Genomic DNA, 22,716 nt, shown 5'->3' on the forward strand with positions numbered 1-22,716 from the left:
GCCGTTCCACGTGCCCAAGGAGAACCCCCCTGCTGCCCCCTGCTGGGGGAGGGAGGTCACAGCGTCGAGACGGGCCGGAGCTGAGGCGACATCCCGCCCCCCAATTGTGGGACTCTGTGGCAATGGCAGGTGTCTGTCTCCACTAGGGGGCGCCACCTCTGGCCCAGCGCTGGGTCGGGGAGACTGGTTGGCCCAGGGATGGGAGGTGGGAACTGGGCCATGCTCTGGCTGGCTCGGGGGGGGTGGGACACGGGGCCTTTCCCCCGAGGGGTCCCGATTCTCCTTCTGCAATGGGAAGACAAATGTAACTAACCACCGTCCCGCAGGCTGGCGTGGGACACAGTCTGGCAGCTTTAGCGCCTCTCCTGCCTAGGTGGTCCCTCATTTACCTCCAGCTCGTTAGGACCGGGCGTAACCCCTGGCCCCAGCTCAGAGGTGGCCTGGGGTGGGGCTGGCTCTGGGCGCGCTGGAAACAGACGGGTGGTGTGGCAGGTCCTCTTGGCCAGAGGCAGCAGAAATGTGGCCTGAGAATCATTACAGCCCTTAGCTGGAACCGGCTTGAATCTTTAACATGCACATCCCCCCCACAGGGGTGAAGCCTGCAGCCCCCCCAGGAGCCCTGGCCTGTTACTGCAGCCGGGGGCCGGTCTCCCCTAGGAACGCCGCCCTAAGCAACACCCCAAGTGTTTGAAACAGCCTGAATTAAAGGGGCTTTGTCAGGCCCGAGGGGAGAGACTTGGCCAGGTTTTGGTGCAGCCCTGGCAGCTGTGTGTAAGGTCCCTCTTTGGGGCAGGGACTGGTGTGTGCAGGGCTGGGTCCGTGGCTGAGGCCCCAGGCTCTGCAGAAACACAACTCGTCACGGCTCTGAGGGCATAGCCCCGCGGCTCTCCCCTGGCTGAGGGGGGCTGCTAGCCAGGGCGAACCAGCGCCTGGCCTTGCACCCGCAGGGAAAAGCACCTCCCAGACCAGAACACTGACAAGAAACCCACTTCCTGTGCCAGGAAAATCCCCCGCCCCCGCCCCCCACCACCATCCTCTTTGCCCACGGCTGGCCGCCGGCCGGGATACAGCAGCGTGGCTGGGCCGGTGCCCTGCGGGGGCGTGAGCCCCCCAGTTCATGCCAGGCTCCCACTGGGGCAGGTGTGTGTGTGATTCCGGGCGGGGGCAGGAGGGGTTACGAATGAGGGTGTTAGAGCCATAACACGGCAATAACCCCAGGAGGAGGCTGTGACAGAGCGGGACTGTTCTTAATGTTTCCTCTGAATCGTGTGGAGATTGGATCTCAAGCGAAGGGGAGATCTAGGTATGGTGACAGAAGGCCCAGCTAGACTTGCCTGGAGAGCCCTCTAGGGCTCTGCAAGGATCATACACCCTTATCCCACCAGCTAGATACTTAAGAACTGCCTAGGGGAAACTGAGGCACCCCCACACTATTCAGAGGAAACATTAAGAACAGTCCCGCTTCGACACAGAGGCCGAGCCCGAGTCAATCATTGGCCCTCTTTGCCGGCCTCCCTCACCCCAGCTCCCCGCCTGGAGCCTGGGCCCTGGGGCAGCCGCTCCCCGGGAGCCCCCCACAAGCCCTGCGCCTTGACACTGGGTGCTGCGGTGTGCCAGGCTGGGCGGCGCTTTGGGGAGGGGCAGAGAGGCTGGAGCTTGGGGGTGGGTTGCAGAACTGGGGTGAGGGTCCCAGACCCTGGGGTGGGGGTCCCCCTGCAGCCCCCAGCAGGGGGGGGCCATAGACCCCATTTCCCCTCAGAACATGCTATGGGGAGGAGCTGGAGTTTGGGGGTGGGTTGCGGAACTGGGGGGCGGGACCCAGAGCCCCGGGGTGGGGGTCCCCCTGCGGTCCCGAGCACGTGGGGGCCATAGACTCGCCCCCTCTGGCTTTGTGGGGTTTCGGCACAAACGGGACCCGCCGGGGCCGCGGGCAGCTCGTGCCGGGGTGGGGGGCGCTGCAGCCGCCCCCCCCACCAAGCGCGGCCCCTCCCCCGGCACCCGCAGCCCCCCTGATCTCCCCCGCGCCCCGGCTCGGGCCCGCCCCCGCCGCCTCCAGCCGGCCAGAACGGTGGGGAAGAACCCGCCCCGTATGCAAACGAGTGGGCGTGGCTTCCCCGTGCAGGGGGCGGGCGGCGCGTCCCAGGTGAGGGCGGCTGTGATTGGGTATTCGCTCGGGGGGCGGGAGCTCACCTGTGTGACGCGCGCGGCCGGGGCCGGCCTGGGCTCAGTTGGTAGGAGCCGCTCGCGGGGATGGGGTGCGCGGGGCTGCTGATGCTGATGCTGCTGGCCGCGCTCGGCGCCGGGGCCCGGGGCCACGAGGGGTCGGGGGAGCCCGCGGGGAGTCCCGCGCCGGGGCCGCCGGGTAAGGCCGGGGGGGACCTGGGGGCGGGGCTGGGAGCACAGCTGGGGTGGGGGCAGTGTGATAAGGGGCGTGGGTGCTGAGCGGGTGTGGGGAGTGCGCTGGGAAGACTTGTGGGGGGCGTTAGGAATGTGGGGGCATATGGGGCCCCCTGGGGAGAATGTGGGGGTCCGATCTGGGAGCATGGGTGAGAGATGGGGGAGCCCTGTGGGGATAGGGGTGTAGGCTGAAGGGGGGCCTTGCTCATTGGCTCCCCATGACTGTGGGGCGGGGGCGTGTGACCCCAGTTGCTGCCCTGGCAGCCTCCGGATCAAACCCTGGGGCCGTAGCCAGGGGTGTGGATCGCTTCCCCTCACCCCGTCCCCAGCTCTGCTGCTGGGGTTTTAACACCTGTTCAATGTCCTTCAGGGCCTGGCTTTTTGCCAGGGACTTCACCCCCTCCCCTGCCCTGCCCCCGCCCGGGGGCTGCGGGAGCCTCCCTTGGCTGGGGTCTCCAGCAAAAGGGAGCCCGTCTTGACACCGGGGTGGGGGGTTCACACACCAGCCAGCCCACCCCGGCTTGGTGAGACTTCCTGGAAGAACCGCCTGGCAGGGTGGTGGATGTTCCCTGGCGCTGTGCAGCCAGATGGCGGGTGTGTGAGTGACTCGACTGGGTGGGGGAGCCCTCACAGCCACCGGAAGCGGACTCTGAGTCCCGGGGCACTGGCAGGGTGTTTGCGCTCGTGTCCCTGGCCAAAGGGTCCCCTCTGCCTGCTGCCGTCCCACCCCAGAAGTGGCTGCACGTCATTGAGGTTTGCCCCTGCCTTTACACTGCGCTCTCTGGCAGAGGGTCTCAAAGCTCTTCACCGAGGCTAGGCCTCCTGTAAGGTCCCTTCGCTGCCCCACTGTGGGCTGGGACCCCGCTGTGCTAGGGGCTGTACAAACAAAGCAAAAAGGTGCCACCTGACCCAAAGAGCTGGTCTGCTGTCCCTAAGGCGGGGTGGTAGAGCTGGGACGTGAACCCAGGAGTCCTGACCCCCGCACCCTGTGCTTTCACCACTAGGCTGAGTATCCTCTGTGTAGCTCTGTGGGTCCCAGGATATTGGAGAGACAATGGGTGAGGTTGTGTCTGTTATTGGACTAGCTGCTGTTGGTGAGAGAGCCAAGCTGGTAACAGAAATGGCCTCCCCCACCTTGTCTCTGGGCTATCCTTTCCTAGGGTAGTGGCTCTAGCAATGGGCATTCTCACGCCCTTGCTCATCCCTGGAGGCGGATGGGATCAGGTTTCTGTAGGAGAGTGCCTGCCCTCCCCTCTAGTGACTTCCCGCAGTGGTTCTCAACCAGGGGTGTGCTTACCCTGGGGGGCGCGCAGGTCCGTCCACTCATCTGGAGACTGGTCTAGTTTTACAACAGGCTACATGAAAAGCCCTAGCACAGTCCGTACGCACTAAAATTTCACGCAATGACTTGTTTATACTGCTCTATGTACTATCCACTGAAATGTAAGTGCCCTGTTTATATGCCAATCGCTTTACTGCATAATTATAGGGTAAAAGTGAGAAAGTCAGCAATTGTTCAGTACTCGTGCACGTCGGTATTTTTGTGTCTGATTTTGTAAGCAAGTGTTTAAGTGAAGTGAAACTTGGGGTACGCAAAACACCTCCCTCCCCGTCTCGCCCCACACTAGGGATTGTCAGCACCAGAACTAGTTGTTGGAGGGGCTGGAGGGAAAGGGAGGATGGCGGGGCTCTCGGAGCTAGGATCAGGTTACCTGGGCCAGTTGCATCTGGCTAAAGGCAGCCCCAGGCAGCTCGCCATGGAGGGGCGCCAAGGCCCAGGCTGCAGGGGAGCCGAGCAGTGCAGACCCTGGGGCGGAACCGTGGCTCACAGGTGAAGAGGGTGCCAGTCGCTGCCATTTCCCTGGGGTACCGTGCAACCCTCTGTAACCCAGAACCAGCCCCCGCGGGGTAAAGATGACTCCACTGCCCTGCTGCTCTGACTCTGTGCCGACTGAAGGTCATTGGCCTCCAGCAGGAAGCTTTCTGCAGCTTCCTCTCCCCACCCCACCTCCACCCTGCCAACAACACAACTTCCTGGTGAGCGCAGGCTGCTCTGAGGGCCCAGCGCTGGCTGCTCTGAGGGCCCCGGCCTCCCACGGGTGAGCTCACCCTGCACCGGTGTAACCCAAGGGGTGAATTTAAACAGGGCTAGTTAAACGGGTGCAACCCTCAGGGTGGCTGCTCCGATTTGGGTTGAAGAACAGCTTGTTGCTGCTTAACCTAAACCTGTTCCCGCCAGCGAGAGGAAACCCGAGTGCTCACACGGGGTCGCACTGTTTAACTGGACTTGGCTTTTAAATAGATATAAATGGCATGGGTTTCCCCCCGTAGACAAGTCTGTTCTGAGGGTGTAATGTGCGGAGACACAGAGGGGCCCCGGGAACGCGATAGCTCCCCAGAGCTAAAACTGGGGGGTGGCAAAGATGAAGGGACTTGCCCTTCATTGAGGCCATGTGGTCCGGAGACTCGGGACCTGCCGATTCAGGGTTGTCTGAAGAATTTCAGAGGGGTGCCGGTGAGGCCGAAGTGCGAGAGCATCACCGGGGGTAGCCTCAATTGTTACTGGACACGTGCAGTCTGTGGGATGCTGAATTCACACACGTGGGGTGGGAGCCAGTCACCCTCCTGCACTCAAAGGGCTGTTAAAACATTGCTAATTGCATCTATTATGGGAGCGTCTAAGGGCTGGCTGAGAACGGGCCGGGTGTGTGAGGGAGGGGCCGGGTGTGTGAGGGAGGGGCTGTACGAACACAGGTCAGGAGGCTCTCCTGCAGCGGCTGCATCTCCAAAGCTAGTGCCGTCCTGTTCTGTGCCCTGCACAGCGCTTTCCTCCCGTGCGAGACGGCCATGGTTCAGGGGTTATTTCCCGTGCTTCTCCAGGCCAGGGCAGCTCGATTTCTGTCCTTGGGGCAGGGAAACTCGGTGGGGGTGGGGAGGGTCTGAGTCTCCTTGGGCTGTTTGCACGGTACTGTGACGAAGTGGGATTGTTCTTACTGTTTCATCTGAATATTGTGGGGGTGCCTCAGTTTCCCCTAGGCAGTTCTTAAGTCTCTAGGTGGTGGGATAAGGGTGAATGATCCTTGCAGAGCCCTAGAGGGCAGGTGTGTGCAGGGGTCTGGACACAGAGAATGGCCGACACCCTGTTTCCTGGCAACTGATGGCCTGGCCCTTCCCCCCTGCAAGGTGAGAGCTAAAGGGTTGGAGAACAAAGGAATCCAGTGACCTCCTGGCCCGGGAAAGGGGAAAGCCCAGGGGAGGAGGGGCTGGAGGGAGTTTCAGTTTGGGGCTGGCTGGGACATGGAGTGAAGTGCAGACGTGGTTGTCTGGCTCACTGCCCCCCAAAATGGACCCGGCTGAGGGGTCCTGTTCTCTGCACCTACAAGCTCTGTGTTAGACCATGTTCCTGTCGTCTAATAAACCTTCTGTTTTACTGGCTGGCTGAGAGCCCCGTCTGACTGCGGAGTTGGGGGGCACGACCCTCTGGTTTCCCCAGGACCCTGCCTGGGCGGACTCGCTGTGGGAAGCGCATGGAGGGGCAGAGGAGGCTGGAGGCTCCGGGGTCAGACCCAGGAAGGGGGAAGCCGGGTGAGCTGTGTGTCCTGCAGACAGGCTGCTCCCAGGAAGGCGACTGCCCCAGAGTCCAGCCTGTCTTCATGGGGAGCAGTTCCAGAGCATCGCCCGGGGACCCTGTGACAGGTGCAAAGTGCCACCCTTCTGACACGGGTTGCTTCGTGCCCGCTCTGCAATGGGTTAAACGCCTGCACAAGGCTCAGGGCAGCAGAAATGGTGCCCATGGGGCTGGCAGCTCCTCTGGAACCTGGTGTGTGACCCGCCCCTCCCCTGGCTCCTCAGCCGTGCGTGCGCCAGTCATGAGGCCGATGTGAACTGCTCTCCTGAAACCACGGTGGCCTGGCTGGGGAGGGCGTGTGCCGGGGTCACAGCAAGGTGGTAACTACGCTGTTGCGTGCCCTGGCTGTGATGTCTCAATTGCTGGCCGGTCCCTGCCCGGTCCAATGGCAGGTCACTTGCTTCCGGAGGGGCGGGGAGGGGTGTAGGGGAGATGTGAGAAACTCCAGCAGGTAAATACTCACTCCAATCCCGCCTCTCCATTGGCAGGGAGGAAGCAACTTGCATTTAAACTTGGGTGGGCACAGTGGAGTGGCCTCTGATGGGGCTAGAATTATTCTTTGCAGTCGCCCCGTTGTGCCAGGCGCTGTACACACCTGGGAGCTGCCCACACCAGTGGGTCACAGGGCGACCCAGTTCCTGGCCCAGTGAGGTCACGGTCTGATCGGTGGCTCAGAACTTCCTCTCTCAGGTCCTGCGTGTCTGGAATAGAGAACAAACCCTCAGCGAAGAGAAGCAGAGCAAGCAGGTTCACAGCGTCTGTCTCCCCCCGCCCCTCCCTGTGTCTGAGTGGAGTGAATCATAGCTCCCTCTCAATGAAGCCCTCTGTTCCAAGGAAAGCGGGAGGAACTCAGTGTTGTCTAGACTGGAGGTGGGCCTCCTGCTGGCAGCGGGAAGTAAACCAGTGCACGTCTGGCTCAGGCCCTGCCTGCAGTGGGCAGTGCGTGTGCCGAGAGGACCATGCCGGCCTGGTGAGCTCTGGTGCATTGAACAAACCCCAGCCCCTGGCAGCTTTAGTCGATTAGCACCACCAAGGAGCACAAAGTGTCACTGCGGCTCCCTTGCTGAGAGGGGCCACAGAGAGCAGGGATCCGGGGCTTTCCCATGTCTCCTGCCTCTCTGCCTTGCTCCACTGTGAGCTGCAGCGGGGTAGGGAGGGGGCTGAGCGAGCTCACAGATAAGGGCGCCTCTCTGACCTCACACACGTGGCTTGGGCGCCAGGGGCTTGAGCCAGCAGCCCACTGAGGCCAGTGGGTTGGATCAGGCCCTGGGAGGGGACTGCTTTGGGGCAGGGGGTGTCTCTTGGTTTGTGGGAGGGGCCCTGGTCTGGGACTGAGGCTCTGAGATGCTACCCCCATGTAAATAATGGTGCCAAGCACCCTCAGCAAACGGAGCGTCCGGGGATTCGGGTTATTGCAGAGCTGCAGCTCCGGGGCGTGAGCCAGAATGAAACTGCGGGTGGCAGAGCCAGTCCAGCCTGTTCTGGGTCACCGAAGGCTCTGGCCGGAATAGCTTGTGCCGGGAACAGGTGCGCCGGTGTTCTCGGGGGGGCTCCAGTTGCCCTGCCTGGCAGCTGGCGTTCCTGGCACTCACCGTGCTGGAGGAGTCATGGGAGGCTCGAGCCTCTGTTCCCCAGCTTCTTCCCCTCCCCGGCTCCCAGATCAACCAGCCGAAGGGCTGGTGCAGGGGGCCCCATGGAGGCCTTTGCCTGCCTTTCCTGGGAGCTGCATTAGGGGCTTGTCTTGTCTGGCAGAATAGGTCGGCATGGAAAGCTGCTTTGATCCCTTTGTTTTCTAACTCCTCCTCCTTCCTCTTCCCAGCCCCATGGGCTGAGGGGCCTGGGACAGGGACACTGGCTGAGGGGCTGGGCACGGAGACTTGTTTCATTCCTACCTGCCTTTTAAAGGTGACTTACAAAGGGGCGGGGGGAGGCCACTGGGCTTGAGTCTTTGCTGCTTTATGGTGGCTCGAGCCTGAAAGGGTTAAAATAAAGGACAGCCGTTGGGGCCTGGCTACCCCCTGGCTGGCCGGGGGCCTGGAGAACAGCAGGCTTAGCCTGCAGCAGGCACTTGGGGAAGTGAGGTCTGATGTACGGAGAGCCAAGGGGTTTTTATGGGGACCCCCCCGAGGAGCTGGGAACGCAGCGACTGTTAGCTGGCAGCCTCCCTGCCCCTTGTGGGAGGAGTGCGTTGTAAACAGGCCGGGACCTCGGCTCCTCCTGGGGTCACGGTTCTGTGGGAGAAAGCTGGTCAGGTTTGCATCTGGGTCGCTCAGAGCTGTTCCCGCGCTGGGGGCCGGTTGTGCAGCCCCTGGCGCAGGGGCTGGAGCTGGGATTGTGCAATGGGGATTTCTGTAAACAAGTCTGGCTCTGGCCAGGCGGGAGGGGCCTGGCTGTGGAAGTATTGCTGGCTCCTGGTGCCCTGGGTGTCTGACCGTGTTAAGGGGGGTTGAGACCCCTGTGCTTCGTCCCGAGCAAGACGAAGGTGCTGGAGAGCTGGCTGGAGCGCTGCTTGTGGCCCCAAGGCTGCCCTCCCGCTTTGCTTGCTGGTTTGGGAGAAGGCTCCCCTGGCTGTGTGCAGGCGCCTCGGGTACAGAGTTAGTCCGGACCTGGCCCAGACACTGACAGGGGAGGGGAACGGAGGAGACCTGCTTCCACCTGAAACAACACAGAAAGGAGGGCGGGCAAACCCCGAACAGCCTCTCTGAGTGTTTCCTGCTTTCCCCTCGGCCTTCTGCCAGGCCTTTGCTAAATCCCTGTTTACCAACCATGGAACCAGTCCTGGAACCAGGAAGCACTTGGCGGGTCTAATTTAGAAACTGCTTTGCAAGAAGTGCTGTGAAAACCAGAAAGCATTTTGGGGGCTCCACGCGGGGCGGGGGGGGGGCAGCAGGGGTTCTCGGCCCGCCATAGCCCTGGTCCTGCAGCTGCATGAAGAAACTGGGCTCCACCCAGCAGAGCAATGGCTGCAACGCTCTGGCCCAGTTCTCGGCCTGGCATCCCAGGCCGTCGCTGGCACCATGTGCAGATGCCCGAACTTCACTGCCCTGGGTGTGGGGGATCAGAGCCAAGGGCTGCAGCCCCAGCTGGGGGGCCTCGAACCTGAGCTCTGCCACCCAGGGCTTCTGCCCTGGGCCCCAGCGAGTGTAACGCCATCCCCGGCCACCCCATTAAAACCGGGTCCCGACCCACCGTTTGAGAACCGCTGCCAAACCCCGGCGGATGGGACAGGTCTGAGCGGCGCTCACTCTGCACCGGTTAGATGGCTGCCGGGGGGGCCCCCTCCGTGCAGTGTCCTCTCGGCTGAGCTGCCCTTTCGGGCTTTCTCCTGGCCACGGGAGGAGCTAAGGCCACTTCCTGACCCGCCACGCCGACTAACGCCCGGCTGGGTGGGCTGAGCGCGCAGGTGGCCTGCGGCGCTGACCAGCTGTCTGTAGGTTTCCCCGTCCGTCGGGCCGTCTGTGCTGTGCTCAGGCTGCCGGCCGCTCAGGGCAGGGCCCGTCTGGGTCCGGTTTGTGCCGCGGGGTCGGGCGCTTACGAAACGTGAGCTTAGCGCTGATGAGACGCTTCTGCTTTTGTCTCCAGAGCTCTGCCTCTTGCCCAAGGTGGTGGGCAGGTGCCGGGCCGCCTTCCCTCGCTGGTGGTACAATGCCACGAGCCAGGCGTGCCAGCGCTTCACCTACGGCGGCTGCGGGGCCAACCTCAACAACTTCCTGGCGGAGGACGACTGCCGGGCGAGGTGCGCGGCGGCCGGAGGTGAGTGCGCGGGGGGTCCCGCTGTCGTTTCGGGCTGCGGCCTCGTGTGGCCTGGCTGCTGCGTAGCTTGGCAGAAGGTCTAGGGGGCTGTGGGGTGCCCGGCCCTCTTCCTTCGGCTGCTCGGGCGTAGCACACGCCTGCCAGGCAGGGAGCATTAAGGCAGGGTTGGGGACCGAGCGGGAGCAGAAGGAGACTAGGGAAGAAACGTCTCTCGCCCCTGAGCTGCTCAGAGGCCCAGTGGGCTCGCGGCGAAGGGGCTGGGACTCAGGAGAGTCTGTGCAACGGACAATAATCTGTCCTGGCTCCAGGGAACCCCAAGCTCGGCTGCAAGGCAATAGATCTCCAGGTGCGGTACCCATAGCCAGCGGGCACTGACGCGGTCTCCTCTAGCAGGCTGGCCTCGTGGAGGGGGAACGCTTGGCTTGCGCGTTTCGCTCTCGGCGCAGGTCTGACGTTAACCCCCCTTGATTTCCAGATGGGGAGGACGTGAACGAGATTCCGCAGGCCAGCCACAGAGTTGTGCAGAGTGCAGACGGTGAGCATCAGGAGCTCCTGCCGCTGGGGGGGGTGGGGGTTTCCGGCTCTTCTGTAGGGACCAATCCTGCTCCCCACCTGGGGACAGAGCCCTCTTAGGGCTCTCCCAGCCCTGACTTTGATAACCAGGACATGCTGAGTGGCTCCTTGCTGGGGCCGGGCGCCTTTCCCTTGCGTAGCATCGAGATAAGCAGCTGCCAGGAATGTGCCCTTCTGGTGAACCAGGAACATCTCATGGCGCATTGCTCAGCACCCTGCTGACTGCGGCCCAGCCCGGGTGAGCCCTGCAGCCCGTCGAGGGCTGGCGTTCCCCTTAGCCCAGGGCTTTGTGTGGAGCTGGACCGTGGGCACTGATGGTGGCGGCTCGACCCTCCCTTCCCAGTGACCGTCAGCTGCTGTTCCCCCTGGCCCCGGCTTCCCATTCCCTTGAGAGCGCGGGTCTGCATGTCAGACTCTGGAGTCCCTCAGCCCCTCTCTGGCTCTTTTCCTCCCCCCCCCCCCAGGCCGGGAGAACGCTCAGGCCAGGGTCACTGAGGTCTCCTCCCGCCGGGGGCTGCCTCCTGCCCTGCGGTGAATCCCGGGCTGCGTCCAGGGCTGGGAACCTTGTCCCTGGACAGCGGGGGCAGGACCCACCCCACCCGAGTCTGAATAAGCGGCCAGGTATTGCTGGAGTAACGGGCTGGAGAACAATCTGCAACGGCCGCCATCGGCCCCAGGCTGCTCCCGTGTGACCCCCGCGGCTCTGCAGCATCCAGCCCGGTGCTCTGGGGGCGTTAAAGCCACCTGGTGCCCCTCCTTAGCGGGGTGCGTGGGCCACGCTTAGGGCATTGGGCTAGGGCCTGAGACTGCCGGCTCTGCCCTGCCTCCCTGTGCCCTGGCGTGAGTCTCCCTGGGCCTGTCTGCAGAACGGGGGCGGTGGCCTGGAAGGACGGAGGCGCACGCGGGCTGCAGGGCTCAGTAGGGACCTGCCCTGCAAAGGAAGCCTGGAGCTGGTTCTGCAGCAGCTCTGGGTGCTGGATCGGCTGCCGTGAACCCCCCTGACATGCCCGTTTTCTCTCTCTCCCTCTCCCAGAGGAGTCCCCCAGGCGCGTCCAGCCGGCCAACAACACTTTCACCTACGAAGGTAACGTTTCTCCACGTCTCTGGGGAGGCTCGTCTGCCCCGTGGGCCGGGTCCCCGTGGGCAGGGCGGTGAGGCCACGTGCCAGGGGTGGGTGTCCGGAGAACTGGTCACGCTGCCCCCTCGCCGAGCAGCGACTCGCGGGGAGATCCGAGCAGCGCCGGCAGGAGCGGAGACGAGGGGCTCGGTTTCCTGCGCTCCTGGGGCTGCATCCGTCTGTCTGCTGCAGAGGCAGGACGGACGCTGGCTGGAGCAGGTGACCTGGGCCTGAACTCCCCTGGAGGTGGGTTCCTGAGCCTGCCCCGCTGGGGCGATGCACCGAGTGTGTGAGCCTAGGGAAAGCAAGCTGGGTCCTGCTGGGGCAGCGGTTCCTCTGTCCTGGGCTGCCGGGGTGGGGGGGGGACACCCCCTTGACGTGCTGCCCCCGGGGGCGGGGGGGGGATAACCGTGCCCCCCTGCTCTAGGCGAGAGCTTTAACGCTGCTCCCTCGCCCTGCCTGTGCCCAGAACGCTGCCTGGCCAAAGCCGCCACCGGCCTGTGCCGTGCCTCCTTCCCACGCTGGTGGTTCGACGTGGAGACCAAAACCTGCCGCCAGTTCACCTACGGGGGCTGCGGAGGGAACCCGAACAACTACCTGAGTGAGGCCGAGTGTCTGGCCAGGTGCTCAGGTGAGTGCGGCCCGGTGTGGGCCTCTGAGGGCCGGGCCCGACGCCGCGTGCCAAAGGGCGAGGAGCCGGGGCCAGTCCCTGGGCGACCTCTGTCCCTGCCCCAGCAAACCGCACGGGGCAGGCTGAGTGGCCGTGGCCGGGGCTCCTGGCGCCGGGGTAGAAGCAGGCTGGCTCACCGGCCTCTGTGGGCGTCTCCTTGTAAGGCAGGGCTGGTGCTGTGGGGCAGGGAGTGGGGAGCCAAGTCCCTGTGTTAACGCGCTGCCCTGTCCCCCCCAGAGTCCTGTGCTGCGCCCCGCCTGAGCGGCCCCTGCCGCGCTGCCTTCCCCCGCTGGTACTACGACCCGGCTGCGGGGGCCTGCAAGCAGTTCGTCTACGGGGGCTGCAAGGGGAACAAGAACAACTACCTGCAGGAGGAGCTGTGTCTGCGCCAGTGCAGCGGGGCTGCGGGTGAGGGAGATGCCTGCCCCCCGGAGCCGCTCGTTGCCCCCCGTGGGCGGAGGCGGGGGCGGCTCCCTGCAGCGAGGCAGGGCGTAGGTAGGGGGCGGGCTGGCTGGCTGGCGGAGCTCTGGGCTGGCCGGCACGGCCCTGGGGATTGCGGTTTGCGTGGGGCGCTGGGCCGGGCCCTCAGCTGACCCAGGGAGTTGGAAGCTGCTCAGGGGGCTAGACAGGAAAGGGGCCGTCTAGGGCGCAGCCCGTCTCAACTCGCCTTTCCCGCTTGCAGGGGGTGCTGAGGGGCCGGAGCCGGGCGTTCACTCCACCAGAGGTAAGCGGCGCTCGAGCGCTCTGTCTGCCACGCGGTCTGGGTGGGATCCCCGTGGCCAGGCTGGGCTCCGCCCTGGGCCTGGGGCTGGGGACGTGGGCAGAGCTGGCCCTGGCTCCAGCTCCAGCTGGGGTCTCCCCACTCCTTGGCCCCTGCTGCTCTGCTCAGGCTGTGCCGGGAGGGGTCTGGCTCTGAACCCTGCGGCTCACTGGGCCTCTCCTCCCCACAGCGGTGGCCCTGGCCGTGCTGCTGGCCATCCTCGTCGCTGTCCTGCTGGGCTCCGTGGTCGTCTTCTTCGTCTGGCTGTGCAGGAGGAACCAGGAGCTGTCCCTGAGTGTGCCCTGGAGCCCCCTGGACGACAAGGAGTACCTGATGAGCAATGCCTATACGCTGTGAGGCCGGGCGCCGGCCCAGGGGCTGCCCCTGCTCCGCTGGGCTTCGGCCGCGTGTATATAGCAGAGAGCGGCACATGTCCGGAGAGGGTGACTCGAACCGGCACGAGCCGGGTCTGTAGGACTATCCCTGGGTTATAAACTCCCCGCGCCAGCAGCCGCTGCGTGTTTGTGCCCCGGCCACACGGGCGGGGCCTTCGCTGCACCAAGGGCTCTTTTTGTTGTCCTTGGTTCCACTTTTTTAAACTTTTAAACTTTTTTTTTACCAGAATAATTACTGTGAAAACTGCTAGTGGCAGACACCTGGGGTCTCAGACACCTGCCCACCCAGCAGGGCCTCGCTGGGGCATCTGGTGCTGTTCCTCTGCTTAACCAGCCTTTATAATCTTGGGACGGGGGGAGGGTGTTGTCTGGTTGGGAGAGATTTAAATAGCCAGATCCACATGAGTGCTGGCCGCTCACAGGCCATGCCTGCCTGGGGTGCTGTGGGGCCCCGTTCCCTAAAGTGCGGAGCGGCCGCTGGGAGGGGCTGCTCAGGGAGCTGGTGGTAGGATGTCCCCGGCATGGGCGTCGTGAGCGTCGGAGGTATAAACGCACGGTGGGTGCCCCACAGGCAGGGGGTCTGGAATTCTGTGAGCAGCCTGCCCAGCCCCCAACCACCCCCCTCTGCTCTGCCTCCTTTTGCCACTGAGCAGCTGATTTGCCTGGGGGACCCCATCTCCCCCCAGCCCTTGCCTAGCCGGCCCCGAGGCACCTCTAGGGCAGCAGTGGCTCCTGCCCTGCAGCGCGGCACACACGTGGTGCTGTGCTGGCTGTAACTTCCTGGTCAGACCTGTCCTGGCTCCAGGCACGCTGGTGCCATGGGATTGGGGTGGCAGCGCTGTGGGTGGGGTGGGTGACCCAACCCCTGGCCCTGAACCTGGCATAACAGGGGCCAGGAAGTTCCTGGGCTGGAGGGGTCCAGCACTGCCCTGTGGGTATATTCCCCCCTCTTCCCCCCCCCCCCCCCGCTTCCTAGGGAGTGTCTGAGCCGAGTCCTCCCATGGGCCCAGCCAGGCCCCCCTAGCCCAGCAGCTGTGGCTGCAGCGCTGAGAGACGGGCCGCCTGCCCCTTGGGCTCCCAGGGAGTGGGTGTGTTAGGCCCTGTTAACTCTTCAGGGCTCTGCAGGCGTGGGCTGGGTGTGGGGCTGTCACCTGCCCTCAGGGCAGCCGGAACAGGGGCATGGGCAAGTCCATGCCAGGGAGGGCGCCCCGTCCCTGGGAGAGCAGGGCAGTTCTGGCCTGCAGGGTGCTCCACTGGCTGGTACTAACCGGAGCTCAATGCAACCCACGCTCCAATGCCTTTCCATGGCATAAACCTCATTGAAACACCCCAGGGACCAGCCTGGCTGGGTCTCCCCTGGGCCGGGTCCCTGGAGCGAGTTGTGTCCGTGGGGCACTCACTCCCCCACTCCAGCTCTGCCTCCGCTCGGTGTCTGACGCCAGCCGGCACCTGGGCCCGCCGCAGCCACCTGGCTCCCGGTACTGGCGGGGGTGGGCAGGGCCCGTTCTCGCGTCTGAGCCCCCTGTCGCTGGCAGTCTTTCAACAGTGTGGGGCGTGGAGCTCGCCGGGCGCTTGGCCGGGCTAGCTGTTAAATTGGTTTTTTACACTGAGATTTCTTTGAATAAAGGAAAGAAGGAAACCGTTCCTCTCCTGCGCCTGCCTCCAGCCTGGGCCCCAGCCCTACCCGCACGCCTGTGAGCGTCGCACCCGCTGTGGTTCTTTAATGGAGACGAGCTGAGTGCACAGGAGCGGACTTTCTCCTCCCCACTCCCCCCCCCAAGCCGGGAGCCGCTCTCCCATCCCCTGAGCGCTGGGGGACTCGGGAGTAGCTGGGGCCGAGCCTTGGCCGTTGTCTTCCTGCCCAGGCTGGGGGCCAGGGCCAGGTTGGGGGGCCATACAACCCGTCCAGGTGCAGCGACATGCAGAGCAGGGAGATCAGCCCCGGGAGTCCCTCTGTCTTGCCCAGGCTACTGCCCCCCAGGGCAGAGCCAGCTGCTAAGGGACACATGCTGTGGGATGGTACCAGTGCCGCAGCCCAGGGCTGGCAGGGCCAAGGACTGGCACCGCGCTGGGTTAGCCTGGGTCAACCTGTGCCAGGCTTTGGGTGGGCACTGAGCTAAGCCAGCCTCGGACCTGGCCCCTTTGGCTGAAGCTTGTGGGCAGGGGCCTCGTGCCACGCCTCTGACACATGCTGGGGGGCTGTTGCAGGGCTCCCGGTGCGCTCACCAGTGTCTGTCCAAGGCAGAGCAGGGGGTGGCACTGGGCGCTGGGGGGGACGGGCAGGAGCATTGGTATAAAATGGAAACGAGGTTGGTGCCAAAGCTTTTATTTACACAAGACCCCCATGGGTCGTGGAGGTGTCCAGGCCGCACCGCCTGGCTGTGTCACCTCCTCAGCCCCCCGGGGGCTCCTCTCACAGTGGAGGGGACCAGTCCCCTGGGTCTTTGGTGCCCGTGGAGCAGGGTCCTGGGCAGAAGTCTCCACACCCACAATTGCTGCTCCCTGGTGCCCACGGGGGGCAGAGCAGAACTGAGAGCAGCCCTGAGGCTGCTCTAACTGCAGGGCCCAGCACAAAGGTGTACAGCGGCCTGCACCCCTGCAGAGGGGCTGGCTAACGGCCTTGTGCCTCCCACAGCAGCTAGCTCCATATTCGCCCTAGCACACAGGGCAGAATTCCTGGAGGCCCCACAAAGGGGAGAAGAACCCAGGTGTCCTGGCTCTGGATCCCAGCCATGGCCCACGCTGCCTGCACTGAGCCTGCAGCACCAGGCTGCCTCTGTACCTCAGAGCGGGGGGTAGGGGACAGCGTCTGTGTGCCCCTGCCACGCTCCAGCAGCTGGGCCGAGTTCTGGCCCCGATGCCCTGGGCCGTGGCCAGGGTTCAATATGGTGCCCAGCTGGCTTCCTGCAGCCTGCGCTGGTTCTGAGCCTGGCGGGGGCACGTGGCTCATGGGGGCGGCAGCAGGAGCCTCCTACCCTGGGATCCCTGCCTCTGATCTCGTGGCTCTGCAGTGGCCGAGCATCCTCCAGCCACCTGGGGGTTCCTCGTCTTCCCCAGCCGCTGTGCTGGGAGCAGGTCTACAGCTGGCCAGGCCCAGCGCTGCTAGGAGATAAAGCCTGGGTCAGAGATATTCGGCCCCTTGCGCTCCTGGAGCTGCAGAGCTGGATCAGGCCCAGCCCTGCTCCTGTTAGCCGGACCATGGGCAATAGGGGGTCCCACCGACTGTGCAGCCCTGGACACAGCCCCAGGTCTCCCCCCAGGATCACCCCGGCTTAGCGCTTGGCACAGGCCTGTTCTGCTGCCCTCGGGGGCCAACAGGGATTGTCTTTGCCGGGCAGGGGGAACGGTCCCAGCTGGGAGCTCCTGCCCTGGGGCTGCCCCGGGCCAGGGCCCCTGCTGCGTCCGCTGGCTCGGGGCTGTTCCTGGGCAAGCAGCCTGGGACCCCGAGAGTTCACACAGCAAAGGCTCGGTGCTGGTTCTGTACCGGAACGGCCGGGCGGGGCCTGGAACCAGCCGGTGCTCACCTGACGAAGACGTAGAGCATATGGCCTGGGTCAGAGACGAACACCCTGCAGGCGGGAACAGTCCGTCAGCCAGGGCCAGCGGGCCCGTCCCCCTGGCCTCTGGGCCCCACCAACCTGTACTTTCCTCCTGGCCTCCCTGGGGGGTCAGTCCCCCTTTCACACAGATGGAGCTGCCCCAGGGGGCGGTGTCAGCGGAGGTGGTTCCTGAACCCAGCTCACGTGGGGCCAGGCCCGACCCTGCCTCGCTCTCCCCAGGGGGCCCTGGGGCTTGGTCACAGGAGCAGCCTGCTTTCGAGGCACCGACTCAAGCCCCGCCGGCTGCATGAGGCACCCGCTGAGCCCGGGGAGAGCCACGGCCAACCCCTGCTATCGACTGCCATGGGGGCAACATGCCAGAGGGGTCTGAGCTTGGGGCAGGCTGAGAGCCAGGACTCCTGGGTTCTCTCCTTGGCTCTGGGAGGGGAGTGGGGTCTGGTGGTTAGTGCAGGGGGGGGGGGGGGGGGGCTGGGAACCAGGACTCCTGGGTTCTCTCCCCCTGTGGATTCCCTGCCTGCAGCTCAGGCCACTCTCCTGTTACTTAGGCCAGTTCCGCTCCCTGCCTGGGCCCTTCGCCAGCTCTGCTCCCTGCCTGGGCCCCTGCCGGGGGGGGGGGGGGGGCAAGGGAGATGCTGAGTCACTGGGGAGCAGCCAAGCCCCATGTTGCCCCAGAGTCAGTGACCAGCCTTGGGCACCCTGCAGAACTGGCCCCTCTCTGGGCAAAGAGCTGGGGAGGGAGACAACTGGCAGGTGGGCCCAGAGCCACCCGGACCCCTCGTAGCTCTACACTGGGGCAGGGCACTTTGCACAGAGTCTGAGGTGGGGCTGGGAGAGAACCCAGGCGTCCTGGCTCCCAGCCCCCTGCTCTGACCATCTCCCAGGCAAGGTTACCCAGGATTAACCTCTTGTGCCACTCCTGGGGTTTGCTCAGCTCCTACCAGCTGGGGGTCCCGCTGAGCCGGGCCCTGGGCAACCCAACCGGGGGTGTTGAGGGGGGGAGAGTTCAAGGCCCATGGGCGGCTGTGTGTGTGGAGGTGACAGGCGGCTGGCCTGGCTGGGGGTGCTCACATGGCCCTTGCCCTGGCCCAGACGGGCCCCCCGCGGGACTCACCGTTCCCCCCAGTGGTAGAAGGCTCGGTCCTGGTAGAAGTTGCACAGGAAGAGCCAGAGGCTGATGGTCTCCATCCAGAAGATGACGAAGAGGAACCAGAGGGAGGAGAGGAGGAAGAGCTCACACGCCATCCTGCCAAGGGCAGAGGGAAGGTGCTGGGACGGGCAGCTCCGCACCCCGGGCTGGGGGCAGGCGCCAAGCCCGCACCGGGCAATGGCTGGGGGCCCAGCACGCAGCCCCCCGCTTCGCACAGGGAGCGAGACCCGAACCGGGGCCCCTTCGATGGCGCTACCAGCGCCTGCCCATGCGTGTGCCCGCATGTGGCCCCAGCGTGGGTGGGGCGCTCTGCCCACCCCAGGCTGACGGCTCTGTGCGGCCCTGGGAGCTCTCTCGGCCCCGAGCCGGGGGGCGGCGCTGGGGCAACTGGGTCATGGGGCCACGCCTAGAAGGCCAGGGCAGGAGACCAGCGGGTCTCAAAGGGGATTAACGGGGGGGTCCCTGACAGCAAGCGGCTTCCAAACCCCTTTGCACCCAGGACGGGGTGATCGACAGGGGCCCGTGGGGCGGCCCCGTGACCCATCACTGATGCCCCCCCCCGGCAGCCTTGGGCACGTGTGGGGGGCGGGGGGAACGCTGCAAGGCAGCGCCGGGCACCTGCGGCCTGGGGACAAGGGAGGGTGGGAGGCGACAGGGAGACTTGCGGCCCGAGGGGTTCGTGCTCCCGACCCCAGCTGCCCTCGCACCAGGGCACAAACACACACGTGCCAAAGGGCGTCACACGAGCGTCCTCACCGAGCGCACCAGGCACACGCGCCGACCCGGGGCAGAAAAACACAAACCGGCCAGCCAGGTGCCCCCCACCCCCAGCCCCGCCGCCCCCTCCCCTCCCGGTCCTGGGTCCCCCCACCCCCGCCGGTGCCCCCCAGCCCCGACCCGCAGCCCCTCCCCTCCCGGCCCTGGCTCCCCCCGCCCCCGCCGGTGCCCCCCACCCCCAGCCCCGCCGCCCCCTCCCCTCCCGGTCCTGGGTCCCCCCGCCCCCGCCGGTGCCCCACAGCCCCGACCCGCAGCCCCTCCCCTCCCGGCCCTGGCTCCCCCCGCCCCCGCCGGTGCCCCCACCCCCAGCCCCGCCGCCCCCTCCCCTCCTGGTCCTGGGTCCCCCCGCCCCCGCCGGTGCCCCCCACCCCCAGCCCCGCCGCCCCCTCCCCTCCCGGTCCTGGGTCCCCCCGCCCCCGCCGGTGCCCCACAGCCCCGACCCGCAGCCCCTCCCCTCCCGGCCCTGGGTCCCCCCGCCCCCGCCGGTGCCCCCCACCCCCAGCCCCGCCGCCCCCTCCCCTCCTGGTCCTGGGTCCCCCCACCCCCGCCGGTGCCCCCCGACCCGCAGCCCCTCCCCTCCCGGCCCTGACTCCCCCCACCCCCGCCGGTGCCCCCCACCCCCGACCCGCAGCCCCTCCCCTCCCCTCCCCTCCCGGCCCTGGGCTCCCCCCACCCCCGCCGGTGCCCCCCACCCCCGACCCGCAGCCCCTCCCCTCCCGGCCCTGACTCCCCCCGCCCCCGCCGGTGCCCCCCACCCCAAGCCCTGCCGCTCCCTCCCGGCCCTGGGTCCCCCGGCCCCGGGCCTCACTCACCCGCGGCACCGAGCGGGACCCGGGAGCGGCGGCGGCCTCTGGCTCCGGGATCCCCAGACCCGCTCGGGCTCCGCCTCCCCTGGGTCCTAGCGCCGCCCTCACCGCGGCGGGCGCTGAAACCGCCCGGGGGGCCGGCAGGTTCCCCCCCCCGCTGTAAAACTCCGGCCAGGGGGCAGCCCCCGGGCACAGGACCTCCCCCCGGGGGTAATCCCCCGGCTGGTGCCCCGGGGGGGGGGCCCACGGCACAGGACCCCCCAGGGGGTACCCCCCCGGCTGGTGCCCCGGGGGGGGCCCACGGCACAGGACCCCCCAGGGGGTACCCCCCCGGCTGGTGCCCGGGGGCCAGGCCCGGGAGCCCCCCCCAGGGCGCGGCGTCGGCTCTGCCCTGGGCCCCGGCGAGTGTCGCGCCCCCCCGGGCCCTGTGTGAGACCCGCCGGTCTGGTGGGTTGGGGGGGGGGGGGGCTGGGAGCCCGGACGCCTGGGTTCCCTCCCCCCGCGCTGTCTGCGACACGCTGGGCCGCAGGCGGGGACGAGGCGTTTGCACCCAGAGCCGGGGGGTGACCCCCTCCCACCCCCACCCCCAGCCCCAGCCCCAGCCCCAGCCCCAGCCGTGGGGCGCGGCCGGGCATAAGCTTCGCTCGGTCCCGCCCTGGAGCTGCCCATAAAACCCCGCCCGGCCCGGCCCCGCCGCGACTCGGGAGCGTAATGGACTGTAACCGGGCGGCGGGTGAGCGGGGAGCCCCCCCAGGAGCCAGGAACCCCCCCCCGGGGCAGAGACCCCCTAGAGCCCCCCCGGGGGCAGAGACCCCAGGAGCGCCCACGGGGGCCAGCCCCCCCCCCCAGCAGAGACCCCGGTAGCCCGCCCCCCCCAGGCAGAGCCCCCCCAGGTCCGGTCTTCCAGGTTCCCCCCTGCCGGTGCTGAGTGGGGGCCCCCGGCGCTCCCCAGGCTGGGGGGCGGGTAGGCACGGAACAGGGCCCAGTGCTGGGCGCTGCAGGGGTGGGGGAGAGACACCAGCAGCCCGGCACAGGGGCCCTGCCTGCCCCGCTCCCTGACCCGTGTCCCATAGCCATCCATGCGGGAGGGCTCTGGGCTGGGCACAGCCTGACCCACTCTTCTCTGCCCCGCAGCTGTTGGCCCGGACCTCAAGAAACATGAGGAAGGGAAGAAAGTGGGGCACCCCACCAAGCACAAGGTATGGGGGGGAGGATTCAGGGAGCCAGGGTGGGGTCAGGGCAGGAATCAGGCCCCGTGTCTGGGGGTGCTCTGGGTGGGGGAGGGGTAACCACTCAGGGTGCCTGGATGGGGGGCACCTGCTCTGGGCATCCCCCCATGCCCACTGCAGCGCTGACTCTGCTGCAGTGCTGGGGGGCCCGGGCAAGGCTGAACCTCATCTCTCTCTCAGGACGAGCACGGATCCTCCTCGGACTCCAGCAGCAGCTCCAGTGAGAGCAGCGGGGAGCACCATGGCAAGGTAGGGGGTGAGGGGCCAGGACCCCCCGGGGGAAGGGCTGAGATGGGCACCCCTCTGAGCAGCTCTGCCAGCCCAGCCTCCTCCTCTCCCTCCCGCAGCGCCTGCTGCTGCCGCCACCATTGCGGGGGGGTTCTGAGTAAGGGGGGACAATGGGGCTGAGCATTAGAGGAGGGGGGTCGACACTGGGAGCCAGGACTCCTGGCTGCTCTTCCTAGCTCTGCCCCAGCCCCATGCGGTGGGGATAAGGAGAGCGCCCCATGCCAGGGGAACGGGGGTGTCTGTTCCCCACCCAGGTGCCAAGGTTCCCCTGCCCGCAGACAGCCCCACAGCCTGTTCTTGCTGGGAGGGTACATGGCCAGCAGCCCCTGCAGGGAGCCTGGTTCCTGGCCCTGTTTGCCCAGGTCTGGGGGCCATCCCAGCCCCCCAAGGGCACTTGGCAGCTCCGCTGCCCGCACACTGATAACCACAGGGCTGTTGGCACCCCGCAGCCCAGCCTGGGGCTAGAATCCAGCCTCTGCCCCTGTCAGGGCCAGAGGGCAGCAGGGCGGGACCCACAGCCCCCAGGGTGGGCGCAGCCCCAGCTGCTGGGCAGAGCAGGGCTGGGACTGGCTGCAGAGAGCAGCTGGCACTAGCAGGCGAACACGGTCCTGGAGGGTCAGGGCCTGGGCCCGATCCACCGGGGAACAGAGGTGGATCACAGCAGCAGAGCCTTGGAGATTAGAGACCCCAGGGGACCAGGTGCTGCCCCACCGCAGGAGACCACCCCGCTGCAAGCTCCGTCTGAACACACCAGATGCAGGGAGGAGGGAAACCGAGGCTTGTGCAGGCCAGGGACAGAGCCGGGCTCTTGGGGAGCCCAGGCCCTTCCCCCCCCTTACCTCCACGCTCTCCCCGCAGCCCCATTGCCCAGGCCACAAGCACAAGAAGAAGAAGGAGAAGAAGCTGAACAAGGAGAAGAAGCCAAAGAAGGAGAAGAAGAGCCACTGATGCCAGCACCAGGACTGGCTGTGTCTCGCCCACACTGCACACCTGGCGCTGGGCAGAGACCCGGCCCGAGAGCAGGGCTGGGAGGAGAACCAGCAGCTCAGCCGGGCACCCGCTGCCGTTATCTGTCCCTTTGGAGCCTGCCCTTTGGAGCCTTAATTGGAAATAAACAAGGGTGGGTCTGAGCTTGCCCTGCAGATGCTGTGTGAGGCAGGGGATTATTAGCCTGCCCTAACGAGCAGGAGCCTAGGGCAGGGCCAGCCCAGGCAGCTTCCTCGGGCAGGGCCAGCCCAGGCAGCTTCCTCCAGGTGTGGCCTGACCCACAGAACAGGTTCTGAAGGGGTCAGGAGAAGGTGGCAGGAGGTGCTCTCGGCCCCACCTGCCAGGAAGGGAACAGCAGCTTGGCAGGTGGCCCTGGGGAGGCGAGCGGCCCCCAGCTGCAGAAATGTGGAGCAGCTCCAGGCTCTCCAGCTTCCTGCCTGCACTGCAGCAGACCTGGTGTGTGACAAGCCAGCCAGTTGCGGCAGGTGCTGGGGAGCAGCCGCCCCGCTCAGGGCAGGAGCGCAGTGGCCAGAGTGTGGGGCTGGGGAGCAGCCGTACGCCCAGCCAGCTCCAGTGTGGACAGCAAATGGGTGCTGGTGCCCTTGGGGACGCTTCAATTGCGCTCCTGG

At 66.4% G+C, this 22,716-nt stretch overlaps 2 protein-coding genes and 1 long non-coding RNA gene across 4 annotated transcripts; 2 read left to right on the top strand and 1 right to left on the bottom strand.

Annotated features, from left to right (window-relative positions):
• The first annotated feature begins 2,226 nt into the window (after positions 1–2,226).
• On the top strand, positions 2,227–14,248 carry SPINT2 (serine peptidase inhibitor, Kunitz type 2). Its single transcript, XM_074938083.1, has 8 exons — positions 2,227–2,362; positions 9,608–9,778; positions 10,254–10,313; positions 11,385–11,435; positions 11,938–12,099; positions 12,376–12,546; positions 12,821–12,862; positions 13,089–14,248. The coding sequence occupies exons 1-8, from the start codon at positions 2,251–2,253 to the stop codon at positions 13,253–13,255; spliced, it is 936 nt and encodes a 311-aa protein (XP_074794184.1). The 5' UTR covers positions 2,227–2,250; the 3' UTR covers positions 13,256–14,248.
• A 1,363-nt stretch (positions 14,249–15,611) lies between these two features.
• LOC141976304 (uncharacterized) lies at positions 15,612–19,680 on the bottom strand. The gene is made up of 4 exons (XR_012636097.1): positions 19,590–19,680; positions 17,965–18,096; positions 16,818–16,862; positions 15,612–16,392 (listed from the first exon to the last, which is right to left on the bottom strand). It is a non-coding gene; the product is annotated as an uncharacterized LOC141976304 (long non-coding RNA).
• Positions 17,907–22,203, top strand: C23H19orf33 (chromosome 23 C19orf33 homolog). Of its 2 annotated transcripts, none has more exons than XM_074937227.1 (4): positions 17,907–18,116; positions 20,718–20,782; positions 20,993–21,061; positions 21,959–22,203. In XM_074937227.1, the coding sequence occupies exons 1-4, from the start codon at positions 17,922–17,924 to the stop codon at positions 22,005–22,007; spliced, it is 378 nt and encodes a 125-aa protein (XP_074793328.1). In that variant the 5' UTR covers positions 17,907–17,921; the 3' UTR covers positions 22,008–22,203. The 2 variants fall into 2 exon arrangements, with proteins under 2 accessions (XP_074793328.1, XP_074793330.1); XM_074937229.1 differs by lacking the exon at positions 17,907–18,116 and adding an exon at positions 20,190–20,316 and having other exon boundaries at positions 21,959–22,173.
• The last annotated feature ends 513 nt before the right edge of the window (positions 22,204–22,716 follow it).

This window comes from Natator depressus, chromosome 23, assembly GCF_965152275.1.
Source record: "Natator depressus isolate rNatDep1 chromosome 23, rNatDep2.hap1, whole genome shotgun sequence".
Taxonomy (NCBI): Eukaryota; Metazoa; Chordata; order Testudines; family Cheloniidae; genus Natator; species Natator depressus.

Coding starts and splice junctions, on each gene's coding strand:
- SPINT2 (XM_074938083.1), top strand. CDS start 2,251: ATGGGGTGCGCGGGGCTGCTGATGCTGATGCTGCTGGCCGCGCTCGGC. Junction 11,436..11,937: donor CAACACTTTCACCTACGAAG/GTAACGTTTCTC, acceptor GCCTGTGCCCAG/AACGCTGCCTGGCCAAAGCC. Junction 12,863..13,088: donor GGGCGTTCACTCCACCAGAG/GTAAGCGGCGCT, acceptor TCCTCCCCACAG/CGGTGGCCCTGGCCGTGCTG.
- C23H19orf33 (XM_074937227.1), top strand. CDS start 17,922: ATGGCCCTTGCCCTGGCCCAGACGGGCCCCCCGCGGGACTCACCGTTC. Junction 18,117..20,717: donor CTGCCAAGGGCAGAGGGAAG/GTGCTGGGACGG, acceptor TCTGCCCCGCAG/CTGTTGGCCCGGACCTCAAG. Junction 20,783..20,992: donor GGCACCCCACCAAGCACAAG/GTATGGGGGGGA, acceptor TCTCTCTCTCAG/GACGAGCACGGATCCTCCTC.